General features: G+C 39.9%; 1 protein-coding gene across 4 annotated transcripts; it reads right to left on the minus strand.

Moving 5' to 3' along the window:
• Positions 1 to 262: 262 nt before the first annotated feature.
• LOC111851271 (protein CEPU-1-like) lies at positions 263 to 27,957 on the minus strand. Of its 4 annotated transcripts, XM_072701481.1 has the most exons (9): positions 27,771 to 27,957; positions 27,391 to 27,577; positions 15,604 to 15,691; positions 9,166 to 9,398; positions 7,583 to 7,708; positions 4,204 to 4,335; positions 3,964 to 4,084; positions 3,644 to 3,795; positions 263 to 1,332 (listed from the first exon to the last, which is right to left on the minus strand). In XM_072701481.1, exons 2-9 carry the CDS (start codon positions 27,446 to 27,448, stop codon positions 1,211 to 1,213), a joined length of 1,032 nt encoding a protein of 343 aa, XP_072557582.1. In that variant the 5' UTR covers positions 27,449 to 27,577; positions 27,771 to 27,957; the 3' UTR covers positions 263 to 1,210. The 4 variants fall into 4 exon arrangements, with proteins under 4 accessions (XP_072557582.1, XP_023681784.1, XP_023681786.1 ...); XM_023826016.2 differs by having other exon boundaries at positions 27,391 to 27,957; XM_023826018.2 differs by having other exon boundaries at positions 263 to 1,337; positions 27,391 to 27,955.
• Between the last annotated feature and the right edge of the window lie 23 nt (positions 27,958 to 27,980).

The raw sequence follows: 27,980 nt of genomic DNA on the forward strand, positions 1-27,980 counted from the left end.
GCTTGTTTGGTTGCATATTTGTTTTCATTTTGGGAGCCTTTGTGTTGGGATTTATCTATACAATGCTTCTGGACAAACAAAACATTCCCTTCTTCAACAAACAAACATATGCACCAAAATGTGACATGCAAAGTTTACCATATACACCAACAAGTAATATTTTACTTAGAGCACACCAGGGCCGGTCAATCCTACAGGCAACATAGGCGGCCGCCTAGGGCGCCGACTTGCCCCCAATTTCAGTTTGCCTCGGGGGGGGGGGGGGGAGGGGGGCGGGGCAGCATTGATGATCGCCTGGGGTGCCACATCGGCTAAGGCTGGTACTGGAAAACACATCAAAATTTTTAACTGGGAATTTTAACATATTCAGAATATTTAAATAAATTACTTCAGTGTTAATAAATCCATTTCTTTTTTTTGCATATTGCCACAATTTAGTGCATAAATTCAGTGCATATAGGTTTGCATGAAACCAAAATCTGTGCAGTACAGTTCATCATTGTAACCATGGGTTTGGTGAATAGGCCACAGCTTTTGAAGGTGGTACTTGCAGCTGAAAGCCTATTTTAGCAGCATCAGACAACAACATAGACTGAAGACTACGGTGACAAAGTATGAATCATTAATAGTATTTCACATGAAAAAAAATACTAACAAATTACTTTGTCCAAAAGTATTTCTTCCATCACCAATTTCTTTATATTATATATTAGCATCATCCAAGGAGTGCTTTCCGATCACGAAATAATAATCAGATGCCTTGCTCAGATACTCTGTGAAACTGAATGATCATTACTTAGCAATTAAAAAACTTAAGTAAGATGTGCATAACACAATCTCTTACATATGCCATGTAAGCAAACAAAAATAAACAAAACACTAGATTTAGTACCAAAAAAGCAAGAAGAACTGAAGGTTTAAATCAAATATTTCTCAGTAAACACTAAATATTACTGACAAATGCTCACCATCAAAATGTTCAACGTTGATGAGAGGTGACAAAACAATTTCATATTGTATTTACCTTGAAAGCTATTATTCGGCATTGATATAATTCCATGAAGGTATACTCAGTAATGACACAATCAGTCCAAAAGAAACATATTAGCTGATCATAATTTGATATTAGATTGCAAAAACAAAAATCATTGCTAATAAATATTACTTTTGTGCTTGAAGGCATCATTCTACAGTCTATAATAATAACACATCACACCAAAGCTGGCATCCTTCTGGTCAAGGACGACATCAAAACTTCAGCAAGACCTGAGCGAGGACGATGACGAGTAGACTGGTGAGGGAATATTCCATCATGGTGCCTCCGCTCCTCTCCTGCACTGACATGAGCCCTGCCAAGGAGAGTGGACACTCAACAAGAGCCGTGGCCATTATCAAACGGGCACCACTGCCATGCCGTTAACCCACCAACACAATAGCCGCCACTGTTTTTATCAAAATCAGAACAGATGATGTTCTTATCACGGTAACATGTCGACTTATTACAAACACCCATCAGTTGCATATCCTATGAAACACAACAGCTTTAACGCACAAATGACCACGTGTCTTGACTGAAAAGATTATTAGCACAATATCTTTTAAGCTATGTTTTATTATTTTGTATGAATCCTAGTATTCAGCATCTATTTTTTGTCTCCTTTAAAAGACAAGTGGCAGTGACTTCTAAGTAATGACAGCTTCGGGTTAGAAAGCAGCCAGTATCCCTTGACCAGTTGGGCTTAAGGATCTTGTTGAAGGACCCAACGGTGATGATTACTCTGCTGGCTGTAGGATCTGAACCCACGACCTACTAGACAGAGGAACAGATCTGTAGCTCACTGAGACATACACTGTCCCCAGCGTGACAACTCCATGGTTACATCATGAGCCTCAATGACAATTCTCACACATAACTGCACACCAAACTTCCTATGGAATCAGAGAAGCTGACCAAAAATACAAATCATAGCTTTAAATAATATTTAGAGACTGCAGTCACATTTAGGACAGATGTACTAATATGATTTTATGTGTTTTATATGGTAAAAATAATGATATGATGCAAAAAAAGAATCATTTCTGTAATGTAATGAAAGTAAAAGTAACAGCATATTTTCAGCATGAATATTTTTGCATTCACTAAATCCCCTAGCACAAACTTAACTGAAACCGAAATTTCTTTTATCAACTGTTATCTGTTATCAATGGTTATCATCATCAGATGGAAAAATGATTGAGATGCTCTGATTCTGTTTCTTTAATTGAATTTGCATGTCTCCAGAAGACATTCTTAATATGCCAGACAGATCTTGGGTTAATTTCGCTGTTTTTTGAAGGAAGTACTATTTCTTAAACAACATCCACAGAGACACATGAAATACAGAAAAATAAAAATGAAGAATGGATACTTACATGAAGATTCTGTTACAAATACCAGCAACATTCAGCCAGGTTATGTTGAGGTTTTAAATATCAAAAGAAAAAAAAATGTTAATATAAATGCATTTACCTTTTCTGAAACACACATTCACACACAGATTACATAATAGCAAAAATGGCAGCAATTTCTGATTTTGAGCCATTAACTGTGAATCACATACGTCACATATTTACATACAGGGGGGGGAGCCCTCTGAATCTGAATTTTCCACAGTATCCATGCCCCTGTGACTCCCCTGTGTGTGTACATCACACACACGCACACACACACACAGACACACACGGACACATGTGTACACACACAAACACACACACATATAAGTGTGTGTGTGTGTGATTATATTGATGGTACAGCTTGTGTTAAACGTGCATTTTTATGAGTAATACATCACACATTACACATGCATATGTCTATAATCTATGTGTGTAGATTGTACTGCTTTTGTCAAATGGCCACGCATCGAAGTAGATAGTACAAAGTGTATCACACGTGTGCGTATTTATGCATCCAGAACTGCATGCTCACTAACCTTGTAAAACAGAGCGTTTGGTAGCTTTTATAGTAAAGAACACATAAAATGAAGCAAAATAATATATAACATATCCTACACTCAGTGAGAACTTGCAGACTTTGGAGCAGAAATACACGTGAACCAGAAAGGCAAAGTGCTGTCCTCCAATTAAACATTACTCATCATTTACAAAAATGTTAATAAGTTGCATGATTTCAGGCAATCTGATTCAACGATGAAAATCTTCCATTCAGGCACTATATTAATTAACAGTTAATTAATTAGTTAATAATGGTAAGACTTCACGAGAGGGCAAAAATTACTTAACTCATTTACTACTCAAGAACAAATCATGAACTAATATGGGGTTCCCTATGAAATGCATGAACTGAATTGATTAATTACGAATGAACATGGGATTAGTACTTAGTTAATGGTTAATTAATGCATTAAGTAAACATGTACTACATTATTCATGTCCCCTCAAATAAAGTTACCATTTTGTATAATTATTGTAAATGAGGAAGATTTATCAACCATATTTAGAGTTTATAATTCTCCTGTTTATTCTCCTTGTGTAAAAAACAGCAATGAATAGATATTGCATATATTGTACATAAGTCATAGCCAATAAAATACTGCAAACAGAAGTTGCATTCTGAGGAGTTTCAAAGATAATAATCCTTACTTACCATAGAGAACCATGCTTGCATTTGCAATACCAAGGTTGTTTTTGGCAACACATGAATAGTTTCCGTAATTAGCCTCTGACACGTTGAAGAAGATCAGCTTTGAAAGTTTGCCCTGGCTTTCTACCTCAGAGTTGTAAGAGCCACTCATCACCCTGCAAAGTGATTGGTTGAGGATTGACATCACATAGGGCACCTTTAATTCTGACCAAAACCATAAAAATATCACAATCAAGGAAAAGACCATATTAGTAAACGATCATTGTATAATTTGATCAGGAGTTAAAAAGATTGGCTACAGCTGGATGAGTTCCCATGGTTACCTTTCATTATCTTTGTACCACTCAAAATTTGCTGCAGGTTCAGCCTCCGCTTCACAACCAAGGACAGCCTGCTGGCCAACGGGAACACCAACATCCTTCACCTCCATCAAGGTAGGAGGATCTGCAGCCAGCAGTGAGGGAATGTAATGACCATCGGATAGTAATACTGAAGCATTGACATACTGATAATAATTTACATTTAGTTAATATGGACAGAAACAGAAACACTGATTAACTTACAGTTGACTTTTAACTCAATAGTTTTTGCATCTGTAGATACGTCATTGATTGCTGAGCACTCATATGTTCCCGCTCTGTGCCTGGAAATATCCTTGATTTCCAAGTATCCATCCTCGGAAACAAGGGAATACGCTGAGAAGGCAAAGACAATGATTGAGGATAAGTTGTGTTACATGTAAACCATTAATTTTTATCTTCAAGGTTAAATGAACTCATTACAATTCTTAAGATTACTTTTCTTCCATTGTCAGGGGTCTTCCAGATTAAAAGAATTAAAAACTATGAAAATATAAACCTTCTATATTGTGATGACGGTGAAAACTGTAATGATTTAGAGCATTATCTATATCTGGGCTATTGAAGATGATCATGGATGATTAACTAGTCCTGAATAAATCCTCTCCACCATCTTTGTTCCAGTTGATGATGGGTTGTTGTGTCCTGTCATAATGAAGAGTCTTTCATAGCTGCTTATCTAGTACAGGGCCACAGTTAACTAGGGCTGGGCAATATATATCTATAAAATATTGTATCGTGATTATGAACATTCATGTTGTCATCAGCCTTGTTGATACACTTGTTTTCTTGAACAGTCATAATGCATTATTTGTACACAGATTCCATAAAGGTATGAGTCAGAATAATTATTCATTATACCGGTCACATGCTCCATAACAATTAGTAAAATAATTTGATCACTATAATCAGAAAACCTCAAAATCGCCTGTCATATTTTATGTGTGAATTTTGGAATATTTGGAATAAGCTCTAAAAATCATCACCTGCACCTATTAGCGGTTTAGGCAAGAGGAAGAGAATCTTTCAGCTGTCAGAACTGAAGTATGTACATACTTGTCTTCTTCTACACGTCCCTGGGCATTGACTGTGAGAGGACCAGAGCGGCATACTCTGCATACTAAGCTTGAACTGGCCAAGAAAGGCCAAGCCAGGGAGTCACGAGTCCAGCCATCAAAGTCACCGCAGGGTGGAGATGGATCAGACAAGCTCAGGGAGTGAAGGCTTGGGATACTTTTATTTCCCCACAGGGGAGCCGGGGTGGGTCTGGCCCACCCAATCTTGATCTTAACCCACCCTAAGGCTCAGCCAATAGCAAGCAACACAGATTTTTTATTCGTTTATTTTTTTTCCAAGCTGTAAGGACTGCAGGGCACAACCTAACACATTTTGGTTTTGGCTGCATAATTTCAAAAGTATATGAGTTACATCATATTCTAATCATATATATTATACAAGCAACATACACACCTCTGCTACAAATGGCCACTTGAAGTTTGTTTCTAGGACCTAATGTTTTTGTACAATTCCACTGAAAGTGGCGGAACTGAAATGTTATCTTACTCTATGGGCAGGGTTAATTGTAACGCTTGCTAGGAAAGAATGTTTGAATGCAATTAATTCAATACAATTCTATCTATATATGACACGGGGATACTGCTTATGGATCTCTCTCTTTAAACGCATTAACGAGCCACACAACATTTTTTGGGAGTCAAAAAGTCTAATAGAGTTCAATCTGAGGGGGGAAAAAACTCAAACCTGAAAACCCATATTTTGATGCTTTGGCAATATTATTCTTGAAATCTTCATGCCAATAAAGCCCATGGAATTGAACTGAATTGCATTTAGCTATTTTTAATCCAGTATCATTGTACTCTACAGGCAGCTTGGTTGTAACACCATGTCACGACTAACCCTGTTGTCCAGAGTTTTTCTCAAGCCTGGTTAACACTTGCTATGAGTCGGTCACATGTTTCAAAACAATGCTATGTTTTAGGCAACAAGATGGTTATTAAGGTAATATAAAACTGGATTCCGTGACTTAGACACGCAGCTCAGTAACTGAAAAACAACTACTTTCATGCCTCGAAAACACTCTTTGCTGTATATCTCCACGAAACCTTGGGCAAAATCTGTGAAAATTAGCGGGATACCATCTGCTAGCCATGTGGTAAACTGACTGGAAGCACACCCTACTCCACCCTGTGGTGACATGTAAAAGGTCAGTGTTACATTTAATGCTGCCTTAGCAGGTACCCCATGCACCCCTACTCTTACAGACAACTCCCCCAGACCCCCCAGGGAATACTGTGCCCCACCTTAGACCACTGCAGTTAAAAAGGTATCCCACAGAAATATCTAGGCCAAACCCCAATAAACCCCGAACAATGCACTTTTGCAGAGTCTTTTCTGCCAGAAACACTTAGCTTGTTTTTTTAATGTGTCTTTGTTTGATGCCAAAACTCTTTAATTTCCAATATTACAGCCAATAATGGGAAGCTGATTAGATCCATAACTGTTATCCCAATGTTCCAAAGGAGTGACCCTGACTTGCCATGTTTAATGCGCCCTTTCTGGTACCATCTGTCTGTTATCCTTTCCTCAGTGAATCGGGCCAGAGAATGGACCCTCGACATGAAAGCAGGTGTTGTTTCAGCTGGAACAAAATCTAAATATTTACATATCCATTGCACAGATGAGGGACAAAAAAATCTCTGGCAGTCTGAACTGTAAGATGGTGAAAGCACCTGCCAGCACGGCAGAGCAAAGAGCGAGGAAAAGCACAAGCCCAACGCGGGTGTCAGTTTTTTAATCCCTGTCGAAACTGCTGCTTTTGTCAAGCTTCTCTTTTGTACACCATTCCCATTTTTGGCTTGTCCCTGAGAAGGGATAATATAAAAACTCCGGTAGAGTACTTTATTATTATTATTATTATTATTATTATTATTATTATTGCTGTTGTTATTGTTGTTTCATAATCCCCTTAAGGCTATTCCTCTACTGATTGTGATTTCATATAATAAAAATAACAAATAATAAAATAAAAACTGCATTAACTCTCCAAATATTTGTCATCCTACTTCTTTGTTTTTTCTTTTGTTTGTTTTTATTATTTTTTTTTACAAATGTACTGATATTCATATATGTAGCTTCCCTTCTTCCCTCCTCCCTCATGCTCGTTCTTTTCTCTTTATGTCCTTTGTATTCATTCTCTGATTTGCGATCACTACCATTAGTAGTAATACCATTATATTTGTTATTATTATTATAGGTATTATTGTGCCATTTAACAATGTTTGTAGTGACTTTTATTTTTGAAAAGAACTAAAAAATGTGGATCACAAAAAAACAACTTTCCACACTGTCCACAGAGAAGCCTTGTACTTACAGTCCCCGAACAAATAACAACCAACTCGTCATCCACCTTTTGCTCATGGTAATTCAGATTTCAATAAATGCTTCAAAAATGCACAGGAAGCAACTCAACTGTTAAGAGACTTTAAGGAAATGGGGCAAAGGAGAGTGGGTCAGAGCATGTGTGCGACCGAGAGAGGAGAAATCCCGCCGTCGTGACACATACCTGTGGGTGACACTCGTTTCCAGCTTATGGTGGGTTCGGGGTTTCCGCTGGCGGAACACATCAGACTGACGTCGGAGCCCTCCATTAGTGCCATGTCCTCCGTTAAAAATGTGATCTTGGGAGGGACTTGAGGGGAGGGAGAAAGAGAAGCAGCAGTACTCTACATCACCAAATTAGTAACAAACTACAGAGATGCTTTACTTCACAATGACCAATGACAGCTTTGCTAAACCATGTATATCCTGTGTGTGCTGTATATAAAACACATGTGTACACGTTACGTAATAAATACAGTCAGGACCATAAATATTTGGGCAGAGACGAAGTTTTTCAATTTTTAAGTTCTGTACATCAACACAATAGATTTTAAAAGAAACAAGTCAGATGCATTTGAAGTGCAGACTTTCAGCTTTAATTCAGTGGGTAGAACAACATTGCATAAAAATGTGGGGAACTAAAATAATTTTCCTACCCAATCTCCTTTCAGGGGCTCATAAGTAATTGGACAAATTAATATAACTCCAAATAAAATATTCAATTGTAATACTTAGTTGAAAACCCTTTGCAGGCAATGACTGCCTGAAGTCTTGAACTCATGGACATGACCAGACGCTGGGTTTCCTCCTTTTTAATGCTCTGCCAGGCCTTTACTGAAACAGCTTTTGGTTGCTGTTTGTTTGAGGGTCTTTCTGTCTGTAGTTTAGTCTTTAGCAAGTGAAATGCATGATCGATGGGGTTGACTCAGGTGACTGACTTGGCCATTCGAGAATATTCCACTTATTTGCTTTAATAAAGTCCTGGGTTGCTTTTGCTGTGTGTTTTGGGTCATTGTCCATCAGTATTATGAAACGCTGTCCAATCAATTTGGCTGCATTTGGCTGGATTTGAGCAGACATGATGTCTCTGAACACCTCAGCATTTATTCGGCTGCTTCCATCCTGTGTCACATCATCAAGAAACACTAAAGACCCAGTGCCACTGGCAGCCATGCACGCCCAAGCCATCACACTGCCTCCACCATGTTTTACAGATGATGCTGTGTTCTTTGGATCATAAGCTGTTCCAGCCCTTTTCCATACTTTTTTCTTTCCATCATTATGATACAGGTTGATCTTTGTTTCGGTAATCTAAAGAACAGAAATGTCATGACAAAAATTGGTATAAGGATCTTTAATTAAATCAGAGTCAGATATAATTCGGTCTTTACCTAAAACGGGTAAGTAACTTTACAGGAGCGCTCGGAAGGACCCACACGCATTCCAAGCCTTCGGCTGTCCAATTGGATTCCGCCATTAGGCCAGTGGACGGTTCCCCTACATGTTGTAACATCTCAACACTACTCTCATAATCTGAATCCAGCACTTCATCGACTGATTTTTGGCTTCATATTTCTTTAACAAGCAGATATGGAAAAGAGATGTCTGGGTAGATGTTTGTTGTAATTCTTGTTTCAGTTGACCAGGTTTCCATTTGGGTTGTGTGGCGCTCCAGAGCAAATCTAGATGTTCCACACTGGTGTTGGAGACCTAGCAGGAGATGTCGTGAGATTTCATGTGAAATATTGGTGAAGGGGTATGACGTACCTTGGACAATAACGTAAACCACTGTCTTCCGCATCCCACGGGGGGTCTGTGACACACAGACGTACTGCCCATCCTCTTGAATGCCCACATCATCGATCCTGATGACAAACTCACTCCTGCTCAGGAGCTCCAGGCTAACTCTCCGGTCAGTCGTCCACTTTGTCTCTCCCGTGTAGAGAAGATTTGTGCGGTTCAGCCAGGCTGAGAGAGTTTTTTCATCATCCTGTGGGCACCTGGAGAACAACAGCAGAGACACACACGCGTGTTCTCTTCAGCAATAATTTACATGAATTGAGAAGATAATTAGGGATCTCTGGGGGAGGAACACACAGGTATGTGAGGTGAACAAAAATTGCTACATAAACATCATTCCAAGAGTCTCAGAAAAACCTTTTGATCAAATGTAACCGCGCAAGGACAAATACAATGGCAAGAAACAGGATTTTCTCACATCATCACAGCTATAAACCGCAATGCAACAATTGGATACTGCAGTTTTAGTTTTCATTAAAAAATGTACAAGCTAAGTTTCATAGATTTGTCATAAGCAAATAAAAGTGAAAAATCCCATATTAATTGTATGCCCAAGAGGACAGGAAGATCACAAAATCTAACAAAGCGAACAGGAGCTGGCATGGGCTGGCATCGTATCTCCTTTTTATTGCTGTCCCTGAAATATTGGCATCCCTGCCAGTGTGTCTGCCCTTGTATCAGTAGGCTAGCCTTAGCCTCTGTCTAACTGGGCTTGTCTTTAAATCACAAGGCCCACCTCATCGTCTATATCACTGCCAAAGTGCCCCTACAGATCAGAGATTTTTGTCTTTCCATAAAACTGAGCCAAAGTTCTAAGCACTACGTGACTACTCTCTCAGGGAGACTGGATCAGACTCCGCAGCCCAGCACAGGTTAATGCTGTCAAACATGGTGCATTAAAACAGTCTATGGCAGTGTTTCCCAATCCGGTTCTCGGGGACTCAGACAGTCCACTTTTTTGCTCCCTCCTAGCCCGCAGACCGGGAGTTCTACAGGGTACAACATCAGCTCACTCACTGTCTCTTCCAACTGGCAGATTTATGAAGCTTTACAAGACAGCGATGCTTTGAGAGATGCAAATACTTTTAGCAACTGTTAAGACGCTGTTATTTGGGAATGTGTGTGTGAGTGTATGCAAAAAAAACGCATTATCGTTCTGAACTACAAATGGGATAATTTCATTTAGTTTGGTTTTTGGCTCACATACAAATATGCCGAATGTCTTTTACACCGAGAACAATAAACATCACAAAATAAGTACGGAACTTGGCCTTCAGGTCTGGTGATCCTGTGGCCCTAAGCCATGATGGGCAACTACATCCCGCCGGACGTATCCTGCCGCCTTCACTCTTTTTTCCAGCCTGCTCACTGTGCACAAATATTAAAAGTATGTTTTACAAACGCACGAAAGAGAAACACTTTGAAATAAACACTAGCCCGTCATGCTGGCTGACCACTAGGAGGCGCTGGAAACAGTTACCCAGAGAAATGTAAAATGCTAAGGGTGAGCATAATATCTTTTTGAAACAAATATCCGGTACAAATAACATGCTCTTTTCAAAAGTGACTGCCATCCGATCATTACAGACAAATGTCTGTGCCTGTCTTCAGTGTTTCTTTTCATTTTATGTTGTGCATTATGTTGTTCGCGTTTTAATCTATCTTGGTTAAATATTATTCATTGTTATTCATCATCCGTTCAGTCGAGTACGACTCTTGGTCACTCTATGGATCAATGCCTTCCATGTTTTCTGATCCATTGCGAATTCTTTCAGTTCTGCTGCTCAGTCCAGTGTCATCGGTGATGGTATCTAGCCAGTGAGTTCCTGTGCATCCTCTTCCTCTTTTGCAACATCCTTCTCCAGTGATTTGCTTTGCATGACGTGACCAGAGTAGAAGAGCTTTTATTTTGTTATATTTTCCTCTAATGAGAGTTTTGGTTTGATGTGTTCCAGAACTGATTGGTTAAATGTTCATAATTAACTAGCTCAAAATTAAATACTGCCCAAGCCTACTTACATGGCTTGTTTGCTTTGCATTTTTCACTTTGTGTTTAGTCTTCCTCCCTTGCGTGCATTTTTCTGCATTGTTTTCTAGCACACATAGTTTTGCTATGTATTTTTTCATAGTCATCATTCAGACCATGGTATATCGTATTTTGCAGGAATTTTCAAGCAATATGTTAATTCGTTGTTAACATATAGGCTTACATGTGCCTATGTATTTGTGTTATTTGGTCCTAATTTAAGATATTATAACATTACAAAAGGTATACAATAAAAACTTACAATTTTAATATTGCTTGCAATGCTGGCGTGGCTAATCGGAATATAGATAGAACACCCACCCCCCCAACTTGATAAAACTGATTGACCCCATCATAGCTATTACTACATGTTATTGCCCAACTAGGGCTGCTCTGTCCCAGGCCATCAGAGTTACAAAAAGGGCTTATACACAAAAAAATCTATAACCATATCCTTGACACTAAAGACACACTAAAAGATGTATGTGGCAAGGAATGCAGGCCTTCACAGATTACAAGTCCTCCTCACATACCATGGATTGTGATACCTGCCTCCCTGACAGGCTCAGCCCTGCCCAGTTTAATGTGGCACACAGCAAGCAACAGAAGAACACCCCCCCCCCCCCCCAACCACTGAAAAGACACTCCACCTACATACAGCAGAAGTAAGGAGCACCCAGTGTACAGTGAACCTCAGTAAGGTGGCTGGTGCTGACAATATCTTAGGTAGGTTTCTCAGGGACTGTACTCATGAACTGAGAGATGTTCTGACAGACATTCTTAACACCTCATTCAGACAAGCATTTATCCTTGAGTGCTTTAAAACCATTACAATCATACAGTGCCTAAGAAGACAACTGCTTCAGTGCTTAATGACTATCGACCCATAGCTCTCACTTCTGTTGTAATTAAGTGCTTTGAATGGCTAGTTATGGGACACATTAAAGTGAACCTCCCTGCCTCCTCCGATCCATATACCACTCCAACTGATCTACCATAACCTAGGCCCTACACACCATACTGAAAAACCGGGACAATAAAAACAAAGAACGCAAGAATGTCGATCGTCTATCGAACAACTTCTCCAAAATCTGTCCCAGCTTGGCCTGAAAACATCATTATGCAACTTGATCCTGGACTTTCTGATAGAGAGACCACAGTCTATCAGGTTGGTGACATCATCACTTCTGAACACAGGAACTCCCCATGGCTGCTGCCTTAGCCCCCAACTATTCACGTGCCTGGCATTCGACCACCTCTAACCACATCATTAAGTATGCAGACAACACCACCACTATTGGCCTTATAAGTGAAGGAGATGAGTCTGCATGCAGACACAAGGCAATAGAGCTGGTGGTAACATTGTGCTAAACATTGTGGACTTCAGAAGAACCTAGGGGGAGTAAAACTCTTTATAGGCCTACATCATTGGCTCTGTTGTCAGAAGAGCTAAGAGCATTACATTTCTGGGTGTGCACCTCATTGAGGAACTCCCCTGGAACCAGCATGTAACCTCCCTGACCAAGAAAGTGTCCTGTGGTGCTTGAAACAGGCAAGACTGTCCATCTCCTATAGAGGCACCATCAAAGTTGTCCATGCAAACTGCATCACAGATTGGTTTGAGTCCTGCAAAATGTCAGACCACCAGTCCCTCCAGCCGGTCATCAAAATTGTGGAGAAGATTGCTAGGACCGCTCTGCCATTATTTATTGCACATTCTGTTCATTTGATTCCATACCAAATTTGCACATTTTCCCCCACCAATCAGGTAGTTAAGTGTATTTCTTTCGTCTATATACAGTATTATGATATGGCCAAGTCTTAAAATGTCATATCGTGACCAAAGAGGATGATATTTCACCTCAGCGTGTGACTCCAATACATCATGTCTGAAGTTGACAATAAAAGATCATTTGACGTGTTAATCCCTTCTCATACAGGCTACAAATCAGCAATTATGTGGAGTGAATAGAGGATAAGCTATATGTTGCGCAGGAAAGAAGATCTCCAAATTAGGGTAGATAATTGAAGAGTTAATCAGTAGCCTCACAGGGCCTTTTTAATAAACTCAGGATATGACCACGTTCTTCTGGTGCACATTTCTCAGTGGATCATTGCAATCGTCATTCTGTTTAGAGGAAAACAGTGTTGCGATGCATTTTGTTCAGGACTGATACATAAATACAGTAAGATATTCAGAGGTGGGTAGTTCATGTTCAGAGAGAAAAAAAGTCCAGAGCAAGATTTTGCTTTGATCAACCAGTTGAGTATAAAGAATCACAGTCACACAATACGTACTCAGCTAGTTAGTTGAAAGAAAATTGACTTTTTCTGGACTTTTACTTTCTTGACATGAACTACTCACCTCTGAAGATATTCAGTCACAGAGATGCCGAAATGTTGAGATATTCATCTATCAGCCCATCTTCCATCTGCTTATCCAGTACAGGGTGACAGGGTGACCAGAGCCCTTCCTGAGAAGCACGGGGCAGGAACTCCTTGGATAGGATGCCAAGCTGTTCAGATGATCAATCTCAGAGAAAAGAATTAAGTTTCAGACGTCCGGTCGTCGACAAAATCCAATATTGCATAAAATAAAAAACAAGCCTTTTTGAGATAAAATCAAGGGAATGAAAATAGGGAGAGCTTTATTTTTGATAGGCCAATTTGCTGACGTCGACAAATCGCTGACTGTGAAGCACCTGCAGGATGATGCTGTCTCCCCTGCTGTTGTTCACGGGTGACTTACTACCCTGGGGCCTTATCTGGGAACAGCTGGAGCCACTGAAATTGGAACGATATGATGCTGCACAGGGGCAGGAAACCACACGCCACATGCAGTTATCAGAATAAAAATAGAAACCGCACCGATGAACTGGCATTGTGAGCTCAGTCATGAGGAGTTTCTGGGAAATAAGTCCGTTAGTTCACTGAATGAACACAGTATCCATCAAAGTGTCTTCCAAACTCTTATCCTGGAGTCTATCCCAGGCAGCACAAGGCAGGGGTTGCCCTGGATGGGATATGTGCGCGGGCACACACACACACACACGTTTGGAATTATATCTTTGTGGGGACTCTCCATTCATTTCCATGACCCTAACCCTAACCCTAATCCCAATCACGACACCCTTAACCCCTACCCAGGTCTAACCTTACAGATAAGTACCCAAACAAAATACAAGACTTTTGGCATTCTTACTATTTAGTGCATCCCAAAAGTAAGGAAGTTTCAGATTTTACCACGCTTTGGGGACATTTTGGTCCCCAAATGTGATCTATGCAACCCCCCCCCCCCCCCCCAACACACACACACACACACACACACGCACAAACAGATTTTGAAAACCCATTTCCTTTTATTTTATTTTTAGTATTTACAGCCAACATATGTCTGTGTGACCACTAAAATCACATAATAAATTCCTAACCAATCAATAAATGTATATGATAGCTAATCCAGAATTCTGAAAAAAAAGTAACTTAAAAATGTAACAGAGGGTCAGAGGACAGATATGAGAGCAGAAGACGGATTTTACACAGACGTCAATACAGACGATATTTTATATTGACTCTCTTTCTCCGTTACATCTGAAAATAAAAAATAAGAGGGTAAGAAGAAAAGCAAGGCAGCTGTGAGACACACAGTCACACTGTCAGGTGTGAGCCCAGATGTTTTTGCGTCAGACTCCCGCATTAACATCGGAGAGGGACAATATGCTTGCAAAATTTATCTTTTTTCTTTAAATGTACTGTAATGCTATACCTAGACAAGAAAAAAAAATAGATTAAATGTCTGTGAAAAGTGCATTGAAGTTGCTTAAGTGCAAATCTCTAAGACAAGGTGAGCAACAGTAGATACACACTCTATAGTGCAGGCGTGGGCAGTCTTATCCACAAAGGGCCAGTGTGTTTGCAGGTTTTTGGGATAACCTGTAGGACAGCTGTTCAAACCCAGGTGTGAGGACTCCTCAGCCAATCAGTCCTCGAATTAGTAATCTAATTAGGGAGTTGCAGCGAAAACTCGCATACACACCGGCCCTTTGCGGATAAGATTGGCCACCCCTGCTATAGTGAGTGTAACAGAAATGATAACCATGGACAATAATGATCCATGGGCGACCTCTGCAGGAAACTTCCGGTACTACATCTCTGCAGAAAATTAATGATTCACCATATAATTCATATTATTTACATTGTAATCGACCAATTAAGATGAACTGATTAATATTTTTTGTCTCAGCTTAATCTAATTTCATATTAAGTTACTTCCTTAGCATAGATTCAGATGGTCACAATGCAATTACACAGTAATTACACAAATAACTATAAGCACAAAAGAATAATTCAGCAGCAAGCGATCAGAATGTGTCACAAACCTGAGGAAGACAGTCTCCCCTTGGCGCACTGTGATATTCGCCAGAACTCCATCCAGATGGGAGTCCCCATAGCTATCAACTGGCAATCCTGGGTAGGTTTGGGAGAGAGATGGAGCTTTAGTGTCAGAACAACCATGCACCCATTGTGCTGAAGTAAGATAAAAGCTAGTTATATATCAGTGGACCAGTTATGGATACGGTTCCCTGGGAGTTTGATTCTGTATATTGAACTGCACACACACAGTATTTCTACCCAATGGGAGCCAAAATGTCAATATATACAAATAGCTCCTAGTAACTCCAGAATGTTATTTGTGGAAAGAGAGCTGGTGGTTTTCTGTGTGGTCCTCAAACTCCATTCCATCTTCAGTCGAATGAGTGTTTTTTCCATAAGCTAAATTGACATCTTAATAGCTTCCCAGATAGCATCATTTTTTTGTTTCGACATTGAATTATAGTTAAATACATTGAATTATGGTCAGTGTTAAATTATCAACGTTGAAACTGAATTGATTTTCGGGCAGATTTTCAATAACGAAAAATTGATGGTGGCAAAACCTTGATTCAATGTTGATATAAAGTGAAAGATTGAAGATCAATGTTGTTTCAACCTTTTTGTCTGATATGGAATCATATGGAGTCATTTCAACGTATGTGTGCTATGTGGGTTTATTTACATTCATTCAATTACCTAAAATTGTACCCACTAGCCAGCATAGTTAGCATAATAAAATGGCATTCGACACATAATAGGAACTTTAGATATGGCAGCACATTGTGTCAATGTGTCCTGTGGATGTACAGAAATCTAGAGAAACTGCAAGCAGCCAGTGGAGGGAAGCCAGGTGAAATGTGTCCTCGCTTCAGGAGACATGAGGTCAAGGGTCAAAGGCTACATGTTGGGAAGGGTTTCCGTGTAATATCAAGCTACACTGAACCAAAAGGAAATTGTAAATAGCCCTACAAGGGCTTGCAAACCAGCAGGTTACATGGTATGCACTACCAGTTCATCCCACCTACCAACCATTATATATCTTGATCAGAGTCATGGAGATGGGGGCCTGGAGCCTACCTCAGGCAACACAGGGCACAAAGCTGGGGGGCACCCTGCCTATTAATCATAGGGCACAGACATGAATACACTCACAGAAGCAATTATACTCTCTGGGCAATTTAGTGACTCCAAAATGGACACTGGACCATTAGTATATTCCCTTAGAAGAGTGTTTATCAGTCCAGTCCTCGTGGACCTACAGTCAGTCCATGTTTTTGCTCCCTCTAAGCTCCCTACCAGACAGTCCACATTTTTGCTCCCTCCCAGCTCCTGGCAAAAGCGTGGACTGCCTGTGGGTCACCTAGAACCAGATTGGGAAACACTGCCTCAGATTGTGAACAGATGAGATGTACAGTAGCAATATACCAGCAAACTGAAAGTCTCTGGTCACTGAGCTGCTCCCACAACAGGAGGATGTGTTAAATGACAGAATGGTGATGCCCAGCCAGCTCTCATTACAAAGGGCAAGGCAGACATTCATACAAGCAAACCATGACCTGCTGTCAGCGTCGCCGACTCTAAATGGGCCATTGTCTTTGGGATTTCAGACGCATCACGCCCACAGAAAGGCGCGAATGCTGCCTGTGTTCTGGAGGATCACGAGGTTCATGGCATTATGTACACACACGCACTTGGGCCACACCGTCGTCCTCCCTGCATTTACGGATTTAACTATTTTACTATTATTTTACCCTTTAGGCTGTCCCACCATATGCCAAACTCGTCCTGACCCCATTCTAAGTCACACTCAAACACAACTGTAAAATCAAACAATCGCAATGCTATACATTTTAATCCTACACATTTGCAATGTCACATACATCAGTGGTCACATGATTTATGGTCACATGATTGCTGTGCAATTGGATTGCATTCCTGCCTATCCAGTTCCTATAATTGCTTATCCAGTGCAGGATCACAGTGAGCCTGGAGCTGATCCCAGGACGTACAGGGGATGCCTTTGATAGGACACGAGTCCAATGAATGAATGGATGAAATGAAATTAAATGAAATGAAGGCAACTTTATTGTCATTATACGTTCAGTACAATGACACACTGTTTTGCTATTCTCAAGTCATTAAAAAATACTAAGACAAAAAAGACACCAAAAACAGATAAATAGCATAAAACCGAACATAAACTAATAGGTGCACTAAGCCCTACTATAGTGGGAAAAGAAATGTGGTGGATTGGACCAGAAAATTTTAAGCCAGGATCACTCTCACTCTCAGTCCACCACAGTGCATTCACACTCACATGCAGGAGTGTAGGTCTGGTTTCAACACTGATTGGAACTAAATCAGCCCTGAACCCCCCACCCCCTAAAACAGGCACAGCACTCCTATCATACTGGTAGGACATGTCTCTACCAACATGTCCCTACTGTTCATACCCATATCTATTCCCTTGCTCACAAGTAATCCCGCTCGGAGACACGAGTTTTTTGATTGAGGGAGGAAAAAACCTTCTGGGAAAAACCCAAGTAAACACACAAACTCCTCAGCAGCGCCAGGGGTGAGAATCAAATCCACAACTACAATCAGGTTTTCTGATGGGAAAGCAACCTGCATAATAACAGCATAGAAGTACCACGAAGAATGAAACAGGTTAAGTCATTCAAATGGAACAGAAATCTGAAGGTAAATGGGCTTCACTATCTGCAAGTGCACAAAAGAGGGCTGTAATGGTACAGGTATTCGTCGTGTACCTTAGGTAGGTACATCCTATTCACTTTGCTTCCCACAATAAAATGAATAAAAGGCATTTATTGACATGGGCAAAACCTAAATTCACAAGTAGATGTTCAACATGGAGAACATGCTAACTATGACTGTAACTTGGTTATGGTTAATCCTAGTTACAATGTCAGAATTGGTAGCTGGGGGAAATTATGGTTTCCCTATACATTACACTAGCTCTGGAAAGAGAGCAGTTAAGACCAAGACTCTGTCGGCTCTGTGTTATACCAAAGTTGGGTATGATGTTGGAAACACAACCAATGGGCTAACTCATTAACGATGACATCACCTGAGTGTGTGTGTGACCGGAGTGAAGCAGAAACTGCAGCTACAAGTTAAGGTGCTTTTACCAGGAAATTCAGGGCAGGTTAAAACAATAATTATGGCTTTTAGGGGTGTTGATTGTTACAATGAAACTCAATTCTGTAGTAGAGAAGATAGGATTCAGAAAGGATTTTACTCATGATGATTGTTATGATGCAGTCTTATTTTGGAATTTTTGTTTAATAATTTGCACATTGTAAAAAATATGTCTTAGGTTTTGTTCAGACATGTCAACACATTGGCTTTGGTTTACAACTGGTCCTCATTGTGCTTGTGTTTGCAGTTTTAATAATAAATCATTTCCATATAAATTCTGTTTTCCCGCCTTACTGAAATTGGACAACCGTGAACCAAAAACCGAGGATGGTACTGAACCATGAATATTGTGCACTGTTACAATCCTGGTACAAAACTGTTTGAACTGCAAAGTGGTAGATATTGGGCAGGGTGTTTCAAAATGACAGGATTGGGAGAAAAGGCACAAGGAAAGTTCCTTTTTTTTGTTAGAAATCAAATCTGAACACTCGCCGGACAAATAAAAAGTGAACCAGCCGAGATTAGCCACAAAGTAGCTTTTGAATGTCTGTCGTACGACATATTTTGAGATCACAATCGGAAGGACATGATAAAGCTCATTGTTCTCAGATGAATAAAGAATCACAGAAGCAGCCATCCGTGGGCTGAGACATTCCAGGCAGCATGGGACCAAATTTCACTACTGCTCTTTTGTCGAGGGGAATTTCACAATCAGTCATTACTTATGTTTCTAAATAAGTAAATAAAGCATTTGCAATGCAAGATGCAATGTAGCCCGGGCCTGTTAATTACTATACTCTATTGCAGCATCTTCCATGCATCTCCACAGCTGGACACATGGTGACCTAAGCTGACGTAGTTACTTTGGGTACGTCACCTTTGGTGCATCCAGGTGAAAAACTGACTGCCGATTCTCCTTTACGAGAGCGAAACACGACACCTCAGGACTTCCAATGACACAAGTGTAAAAAGAAATTGAAGAATATCAGGAAGGTCATTTCGAGTTCAGATTATCCAGATGGATGGAACAAAACACAGTTTACCCAGTACAGGGTTACAGAGAACCTGGAGCCTGTCCCACAAATGGATGGGATGCCTATCCATCGCTAGGCACGCATGCACTCCCACGCTGACCCCAAAAACTCCAGTTTGCTTAACTGCATGTTAGTGGATTCCAGAAGGAGACCCAAGCCAAACAAGCGGAACATGTAAACCCCACTCACGCACAGCAGGGGGCAGGATTTGAAACCCAGACACTGGAGGCGAGAGATGACACTACAAAATGAGTTGGCTACCTCCGGGTAAGGCTATGCTGCCTTGCAATGCTGTGACAGTCTCCCTGTCAGAGTAAGTAGTCCTGCTCAGTCTTGGCTGAAGTGGCTGCTATTTAGACAGCGAGAGGATACATTTACGTTCCTAAACATCTTTCCTTTTACACCGTCTACTGGTTGAAAATGTACTACATGGCTACCATACTTAAGCCTGAAACAAAAGACAGGTAGAAATAAAATAGTATCTCATCTTCTGGTCTGTAGTGCTTTTCCATTCTGTATTGTCCAACAGCACAGCACACATTGCAATCCTTTTTAAATCCAATGCAACATATCTTGCATAGGATTCAATGCCCGGTTTAAGACATGCAATAAAGAGTGCGCTTGTGCTGATGTTCCTTGTGCACTTTGATAGATTTACCAGTAAGTTGGTTGATGGTGACATTTAATACATTATGCACATGTATATGTTAACGTGTGAGTATAGTAGCTTTGTCGAATGTACACTTTCTCTTGCTCACACTTTCGTACCTGCTTTTCATGATAACAATGTAGAAAGTACATTAGGTAATAGGGTTTACTAATCCCATTCTTCGGGGGACTGTAAGAGTATTAAGGGCTCAGACTGGATACAAAATCTAATTACTGTTGTAACCTACCCTCTTACCCTCATGTCAACTTATCCTTAAGTAAGATACAACTAATTCCGTATACATATATACCACACCACTATATCTCATGTGGCATTGTCACACTGTCATGATCCAGTAGAAACAATAGCCATTGGACAACCGTGACCAATTGTAAACCAAAGCCAATGTGTTGACATGTCTGAACAAAACCTAAGACATATTTTTTAAAATGTGCAAATTATTTAACAAAAACAATAGCCATTTTTAGCCAGTTTATTTTTTTTAGCCTATAGACCGCTTCTACAATTTAGGAAAAATACAATTGAAAAGGTCAAGCCATCAATCATTCCATTTTAAAATGTATTTATTTCTTTATATTTCCCCAGGTCAATTGTGCAATGTGATTTTTAAATTTGTGCCATGAAGGTGGAAAGAATATAGTGTGAGACATATGTAATAAAGAATATAGTATGAAATATACAGTATGTAACATGAAGAATATAATGAGAGATGACCATGAACTTATGCAGCAGTTTCGCATGAATCGTAGGAGGACATCAAGTGACCTTCCAAAGGAATGGGAAACATTAAGTGCAGGTGTGAAGTGCACCGCTAAAATAGTTTGCATCAGGCTCCTAGAAGCAGGACTGAGGTCCCATACAGCAAGGAAGAAGCCCTTCATTAATGAGAAACAGGGTAGAACCAGGCTGCAGTTTGCAAAAAAAAAAAATATATATACAGTATATTATTCACAGACGCACACCCATAAATTGAGAAATGAGTGAAACAAAAAATTGTACTGTGGTCCCAGAGCTGTATGTAACATAAAGACTATATTTTGAGACATGTGTCACACAGCGAGTAGCACTGTTGCCTTACAGCTCCAGAGTTATGGGATCAAATCCCATTTCTTCTCTGTGTGTAGAGCGTGCATGTGCTTGCTGCCGCACAAGATCCCTCCTACAGTCCAAAGATATGCAGTTATGGTGACTGGTATCTCTAAAGTGTCTGTGCCTTGTGATGGACTGGCATCCCATCCAGGGTGTCCCCTGCCTTTTGTGTCCTATGCTGCTAGACTCCCTCACAACCCTGGCTAAGATTGTGGATGAATGCTTACTGTAAGCCTATTCCAACATAGTTATATATTTAACTAACACTTCATAATATATTTTGAGATGTGAGAAGCTGATATACACATGCTGGACTCAAACAATAAATCAAACTGTAAAGAGAAAACCAAATATCCGGCTTGTCCTCAGCAGAAGACCAGGAGAGTTAATGCATCTGCATCTCAATCCTCACTGTATGGAGTTAGTTTTGTTTTTAACCTCCGAGACAATGACCACTTATACAAGATGCATAATTTCGGCTGTGGGGGCTCTGTTTCCTCCTGGGGGACTGTGCTTTGAATACCTCCTCCCAGTAGCGCAGCACTGTATCCTACACATTTTTTATGCTTTAACTTTGCATATAATGTCCCTTTGTACATAATGTCTCAATGTATGCTCAAAAAATGTAACAATATATATATTGTACATAGACAAAGAAGATATGGGAATTTACAATTCGAGTGTAGAGGTAAGAGTACATTACAGGCTCTGCCCATTCAACTGATTGCAAATACACTGAGCGAATCCTACACATGTGGCATATTCAGCTTCATGCTGCTCCTTGTAGATTTCTGCTCATTCATGGACGGTTGATGACACCAGGGCTTTCTTGATCTTATTTTTGATTGTGCTAAGGTATAGGTCTACATTCCATATTTTGTGAATTGAAAATTGAATGCCTTTCTGAAAAAACTACATTTTATGACTGATGCAATATCAGTGATATTAAAAATTGTTCTTGATTTAGTGCTAAATGATACAATACACCGAATCAATAACCACCTATCCATCTTCCAAACTCTTATCTTGGGCAGGGTCACCCGTACCTCCTCCCAGGGCACATGGTACACGCTGGAAGGCATGCCAGATCATCACACGGCACACACTACAGGCAACTTGTAGATGCCAATCAGCCTGGTCACATGTCATAGGATTGCAGCAGGATTCCCACACAATGTGGAGAAAACAAGCAGACTTCACATATGCAGAGAAAGGATTCAATCACTGGACACAGAAGGCGTACAGTACCAGTGCCACCTAACATAACACTGCGCCACCCAACCAAAGAGCAACCATCCGTTAAAAGCAAACAGAGGAAGCAGTTGGACTGCTTACACGAGCGAGTAGCTTCACAACCAGCATCACACTACTCATTTAAGCTATTTATATTTTTATAGCCTATTTAATCAATTTATTTAATTACATTATATAAAATGTGAGAGAAAGAGTAGCCAGTGAGTTTAACTGATATGTAACTGACACGTTTTCTCTTTATTTTACCATCCATATTGTATTCTGACATGGGTGTAGACATTAGTCATTTTAATAATTTATTCATTTCACTGCATTAATATTTATGTGACAAATACAAAATGCATGAAATGCAGACTTTAAGGCAATTTAAGGCAGTCCAGCTGAAACACAATTCAGTCTATCTTCATTGTATAGGGTTACTGATCCGTACCTGTATACAGAAGGGTGTGGGTTCAAATCCTACGGCTGATGGTGTAATCACTGTTGGGCCTTGGAGCGAAGCCCTTAACCGCCAGCTGCTCCGGGTGAGGTGAATGCTGACTGAGCCTGCTCTCTGAACCGTGCCAGTACGTCACTTTGCCCAAAAGTTTCTGATAAATAATTAAACGCTCCAAAGTTATAGGTGATGCAACGGACGAAGATCCACAGAAATTTCACCTTCTGTTTGAAATCCTGGGGGTTTTTGTTCCACGTGCGTAAGGAGGAACCCAAATATTTTGATGTGACAGCTGACAGATACGTTAATGCGCTTAAACTTTGCTCAGCCTGGACATGCGATATAACACACCTCTGCAAAACCAGTGTTGGATTGTAATCCATCACAATTACTGAGAAAAAACATGCAATTAAATTAGTTACTAAATTAAAATGCTGGTGGTTATAGAGGGTTATATCCAAATATATTATTTTAGGTAAAAAAGCTTATACGTGGAATATAACATTCATTTTGTTACTTTGCATCAATTTGTCATGCAGAAACGCCTTCTTTTGGCATATTGGCAGACAAAGCCATTGGGACTTTGGGCGTAAAAAGCCGATCTGATTTCCCCTCAGAGATACGTCTAAATGCTTGTAGCCTTAGGACACACACCATAAACAGATGTGAGGGTCATGTGATGGTTAGTTTTTCAGCAACATATGTGCATTGGAGTGGTGGAAATATAATTACTGTACTTTACACTGAAGGAAAAAAAGCAGCCAGACTACAGAGTAGTATGTAGGGTTAGTGCTGATTTTCTTAAGTGTGAACACAGTAACTTTTATACAAAACGAGATGTTTTCAGACTTGTATTTTTCTAAAGTTTGGTACTATTACTACTTAAACCTTATCTTTGCTCCATTGTGTATTTGGTACTGGAGACTTATGCATACTTTTTGACTAGAAATGGTAAATTGGAGCATGCAGTAATATTTTTAATCATGGATTTCTTTATTATATTAAATTTGGCAACAGACTGCACAATTTGCACTTTAAATATATTTCTGTTAATTTTTGTGAAAGCTGTTATTGAATAAAACTAAGAAACAGACTTTTGTAAAGCCTGCTGGGGGTGTATTTCTTCCTGTAGTAAAGCACATAGCTTTTGCTTGAGCAACATGATCATGTTTTCCCATTCTTAGCATACTCAAACAATGCCACTACAACACGAAATGCAGATAGTTTCCCATGTTCATTGAAGTGTATTGATACAAATATATATTTTAATGCTTAGTAATTGATAAAGGGGAAAAATATCAGACTGGTATCAGAATTGGCAGATACCCAAAATTTTAATATCAGTATTGGGATCGGACAAGAAAAAAAACGGTCTTGTGCCATCTCTACCTATCACATTTCATAAGATACCATGCCAACACTGCATTACAGGACATCAGCCTGACGTTAATGTACAAGGCTTTGAAGAGTTCATTGGTTGCTGAGTAAGGAACCCAAGATCGTGCTTTGGTAGTGGTGCATGACAGGAAAAATTCCAATCGGCAAACTCTGGACAATATCCGTGCCAGAGCGACATCAGTGATGAACTTTAAGTGTTAAGAAAGCTGAAGGTTAATCTTAATCTAGGATCTGCTTACCTTTGCCTTACAGGCAGACGAACCACACATGGAGGAAAGCTGTAATCCACAAGTCCCTGCTTCAGTCTCCTGCCTTTGCAAGTGGCCTGGGATTAAACTCATACAGTCTGATGCAGTAAATCATCCCAACTAAAGTGGTCAAGTAACAGCTTTGCATATGAAGAAATAATAGGTGTGTTTTTTTTCCTTAATTATTCATTACAGGGAAGAGTGTAAATGTATTTTGCAGGTTTTAAACTTTCATGTGCAATCCAAAAGTAGTTCTAAGAGTTCAGCTAAACATGTGACATTCTCAATTCATACTCCTGAGTCAGAATAGATGTTTCTTCAGTACTGATACTGAACCTTCTACAGTACTGATACATTACTACTGACGAATACCTTGTGCATAATTCACTGGAATATCTCTGTCAGTGCACATCACATATGCAGGAACTCTGACACATTTATAAATCATAAAGAGTATGGCAGACATTACATCATGTACTATGTTACATTGATTTATTTAGCATATGCTTTTGTCCAAACTGATGTATAATTAAGAAAGTAGGGTCAGCCTGTCTGCAGAGATATTAGGGTTAAAGGCCCATTTTAGGGGCCCAACAATGAAATCATTCTACTAACCACGGGATTTGAACATGCAACTTTCCAATGCTATAAGTGGCAAGTCAAAAAAACCAAGCATTTTGTAAGCTTGAAACGTTTTTCCCCATCCGGTTTCTTTTGACCAATACAAGGTTGGTCTGACAACAGTAAAGGGATTCTGGGAAAAATTACGTACTTGCCGGAAGCAATTACATTTGGCACTAGAAACTTATTCCAAGCAGTAGGATTAAAGTGTTGGATTCAAATAAAGTCATAAGTGGTGTATACAGCAAATTCTAAAGCTCAAAACAAACAGATAAAATATGATTTAAACCAGAAGAGCTTTCATCACAAATGTCAACAAATCTAAGTTTAGCAGAAGCCTGACTTAAATAGAAAGTTATCCTGACAAACGTGTCAACATTCTGAAACACAAAGTGCACTTGAGTCCGTCTAGCTCCTTCACCTCAATTGAGATATTTGTTTTTTTAAATTTAGCAACATAATATATTTTTCAAGCAGTGTTAGATGAAGCTTCACCCCCCCCCCCATCTGGAAAACTTCTCCTTGGGGCCAAGGCGCATATGTAGAGTGCGAGAAAAAGTGACATTGGCTGGCTGCGTCCATCCCCCCAGAAGATGGCTCTGGTTTCAAACTAGCACTATTGTCTCACACATCCAGGGTTGGGGTCCCAAGTACCTCCACTCTGTACGTGGAGTTTGCATGTTCACTCAGTGTCTTGCAGGTTCTCTCCCGCAGTCCAAGACATGTAATTAGACTAATTGGTGCCCCTGAATTGCCTGCAGTGTATGTGCCTGCGATGGACTGGCATCCCCTTTGAGCTGCACTCCAGACTCATGCAGCCTGGAATAGACTCCAGGAGACTCCAGGCGAGTCTGTCTCGACCAAAAGCAGAGCAAGTTCAAAATATTTTTTAACTCAAATTGCATTTGAGAAGAAAGTAAAACATTTGTTGTGACACGATTAAGGATAATTTAACTAAGCTTTTTTATTTACCTCAAGATAAACTCGATAGAAGCCAAGACAAATATTATGAAAGGAGAGTCACTCTTCTTTGATATACGACTCATTTTATCGGTTACCTCTACTCTAGTCCCGCATGGGGCTGCAAGATCCCTGTCATCATAACAGCGTACCGAACGACCAAAAAGCCCCCCTGCAGCACCGGAAAGGAAGTTACGGGCTAACCTGATATTTCGATATATCGTTTAGTTTCTTATGGTAAAGCCATCAGAAAGTATATGCGCGAAGAAGCAAACTGAAACCAAACGTCACATGAACCGGCCAACCTAATCATCAGCATATAACTTTTGTTACATATTAATTACTTAATTCTAGAATTTGTATCTGTTTAAATTATTTAATTCTATAAACATCCACAATTTATACCTCAAGCTGTTGAATCGAAGATATTGAATCATATATGTAAATAGGCAAGTTTAGTTTACTTTTGACATGGTGAACTTTCACTGAGGGCCATTCTTGCTATTACTTACTTATTAGCTATTACCGACTTTTCTGACAAACGCCATCTGCTAACACAATTAGAACCAAAGCAAAATTAAATCAAACACGCTGCGCTGGCATAAAATAATAGTAGCATAATAGTAATAATAAAAACTAATTATCATATCATCGCAGGACTTATGTCCCTTATATAATAAAGATGACACCGGAGTCTCGTTGTAACATTTACTCACCACAGTAAGCAACACTAACGAATCAAGTAAACAAGTCACTTTTACTTCACAATATACTGTACCACTCAAATGCGCATCGCAAAGGGCAGCCTTCTAACTGTTGACAATTTTCCTTTTTTTATATATATACTAAATATATTCATAAATATGTACACTTTTATATATTAAACCCGAAAAATGTAGCAATGAAAAATAAAGGTCGCGTACCTTGCTGAGTTACCAGAATGACGACTCCCATGAAGATGACACAGCGGGCAGTGTTCATGGTTGTTCAGATTGAAGACACTCTCAGCTTGCGTGCAGCCTCGAGAATGGAGCGCTTTCCGCGTCCCAGCTCCCTTTGATACCGTCCCTGCTGTCAGCGGCGAGCCTCCTTCTACTTTAATCAGGCTGTCTATTGGTTGCAAGTTACTCATTGTTCATAGGCGATTTCTAGGACGCAAGCGTCCAGATGTTTATATGGGATGTATTTTTTTTAATCGACACGCATCAACAGGTCTTTTGTTGGGGGCTTGGAATCCGAAACTGAAAGAAGCATCGCTTCCCCGGACAAACCCGTTAATACTGCAATGACCATGCGGTCTTACCTTGCGTTTGCCTTGCCAGTAAAGAGAACCGCTCTTCCTTGCGTGACGATGAGCGCACAGTTAATCCCACGAAGGTGACGTCGAGAACTCCATCCATTGCAAGCAAAAAGGTAAAACACAAGGTCGACTGGAGGACAGACATTAAGCACCTATAAGGCTAAGTGATAACGGGGAATATATTCATCAATCACAAATTGAAAGAAATGAGCA

The sequence above is a fragment of the Paramormyrops kingsleyae genome, chromosome 17 (assembly GCF_048594095.1).
Source record: "Paramormyrops kingsleyae isolate MSU_618 chromosome 17, PKINGS_0.4, whole genome shotgun sequence".
Taxonomy (NCBI): Eukaryota; Metazoa; Chordata; class Actinopteri; order Osteoglossiformes; family Mormyridae; genus Paramormyrops; species Paramormyrops kingsleyae.

Bases quoted from the DNA above. Each gene is read 5' to 3' on its own strand.
- LOC111851271 (XM_072701481.1), bottom strand. From the start codon at position 27,448: ATGAACACTGCCCGCTGTGTCATCTTCATGGGAGTCGTCATTCTGGTA. The intron at 4,336-7,582 runs GTATGTGTCACG...TTGCCTTCTCAG, and splicing joins GAAACGAGTGTCACCCACAG to CGTATTCCCTTGTTTCCGAG. The intron at 3,796-3,963 runs GTAACCATGGGA...ATCACTTTGCAG, and splicing joins TGGTACAAAGATAATGAAAG to GGTGATGAGTGGCTCTTACA.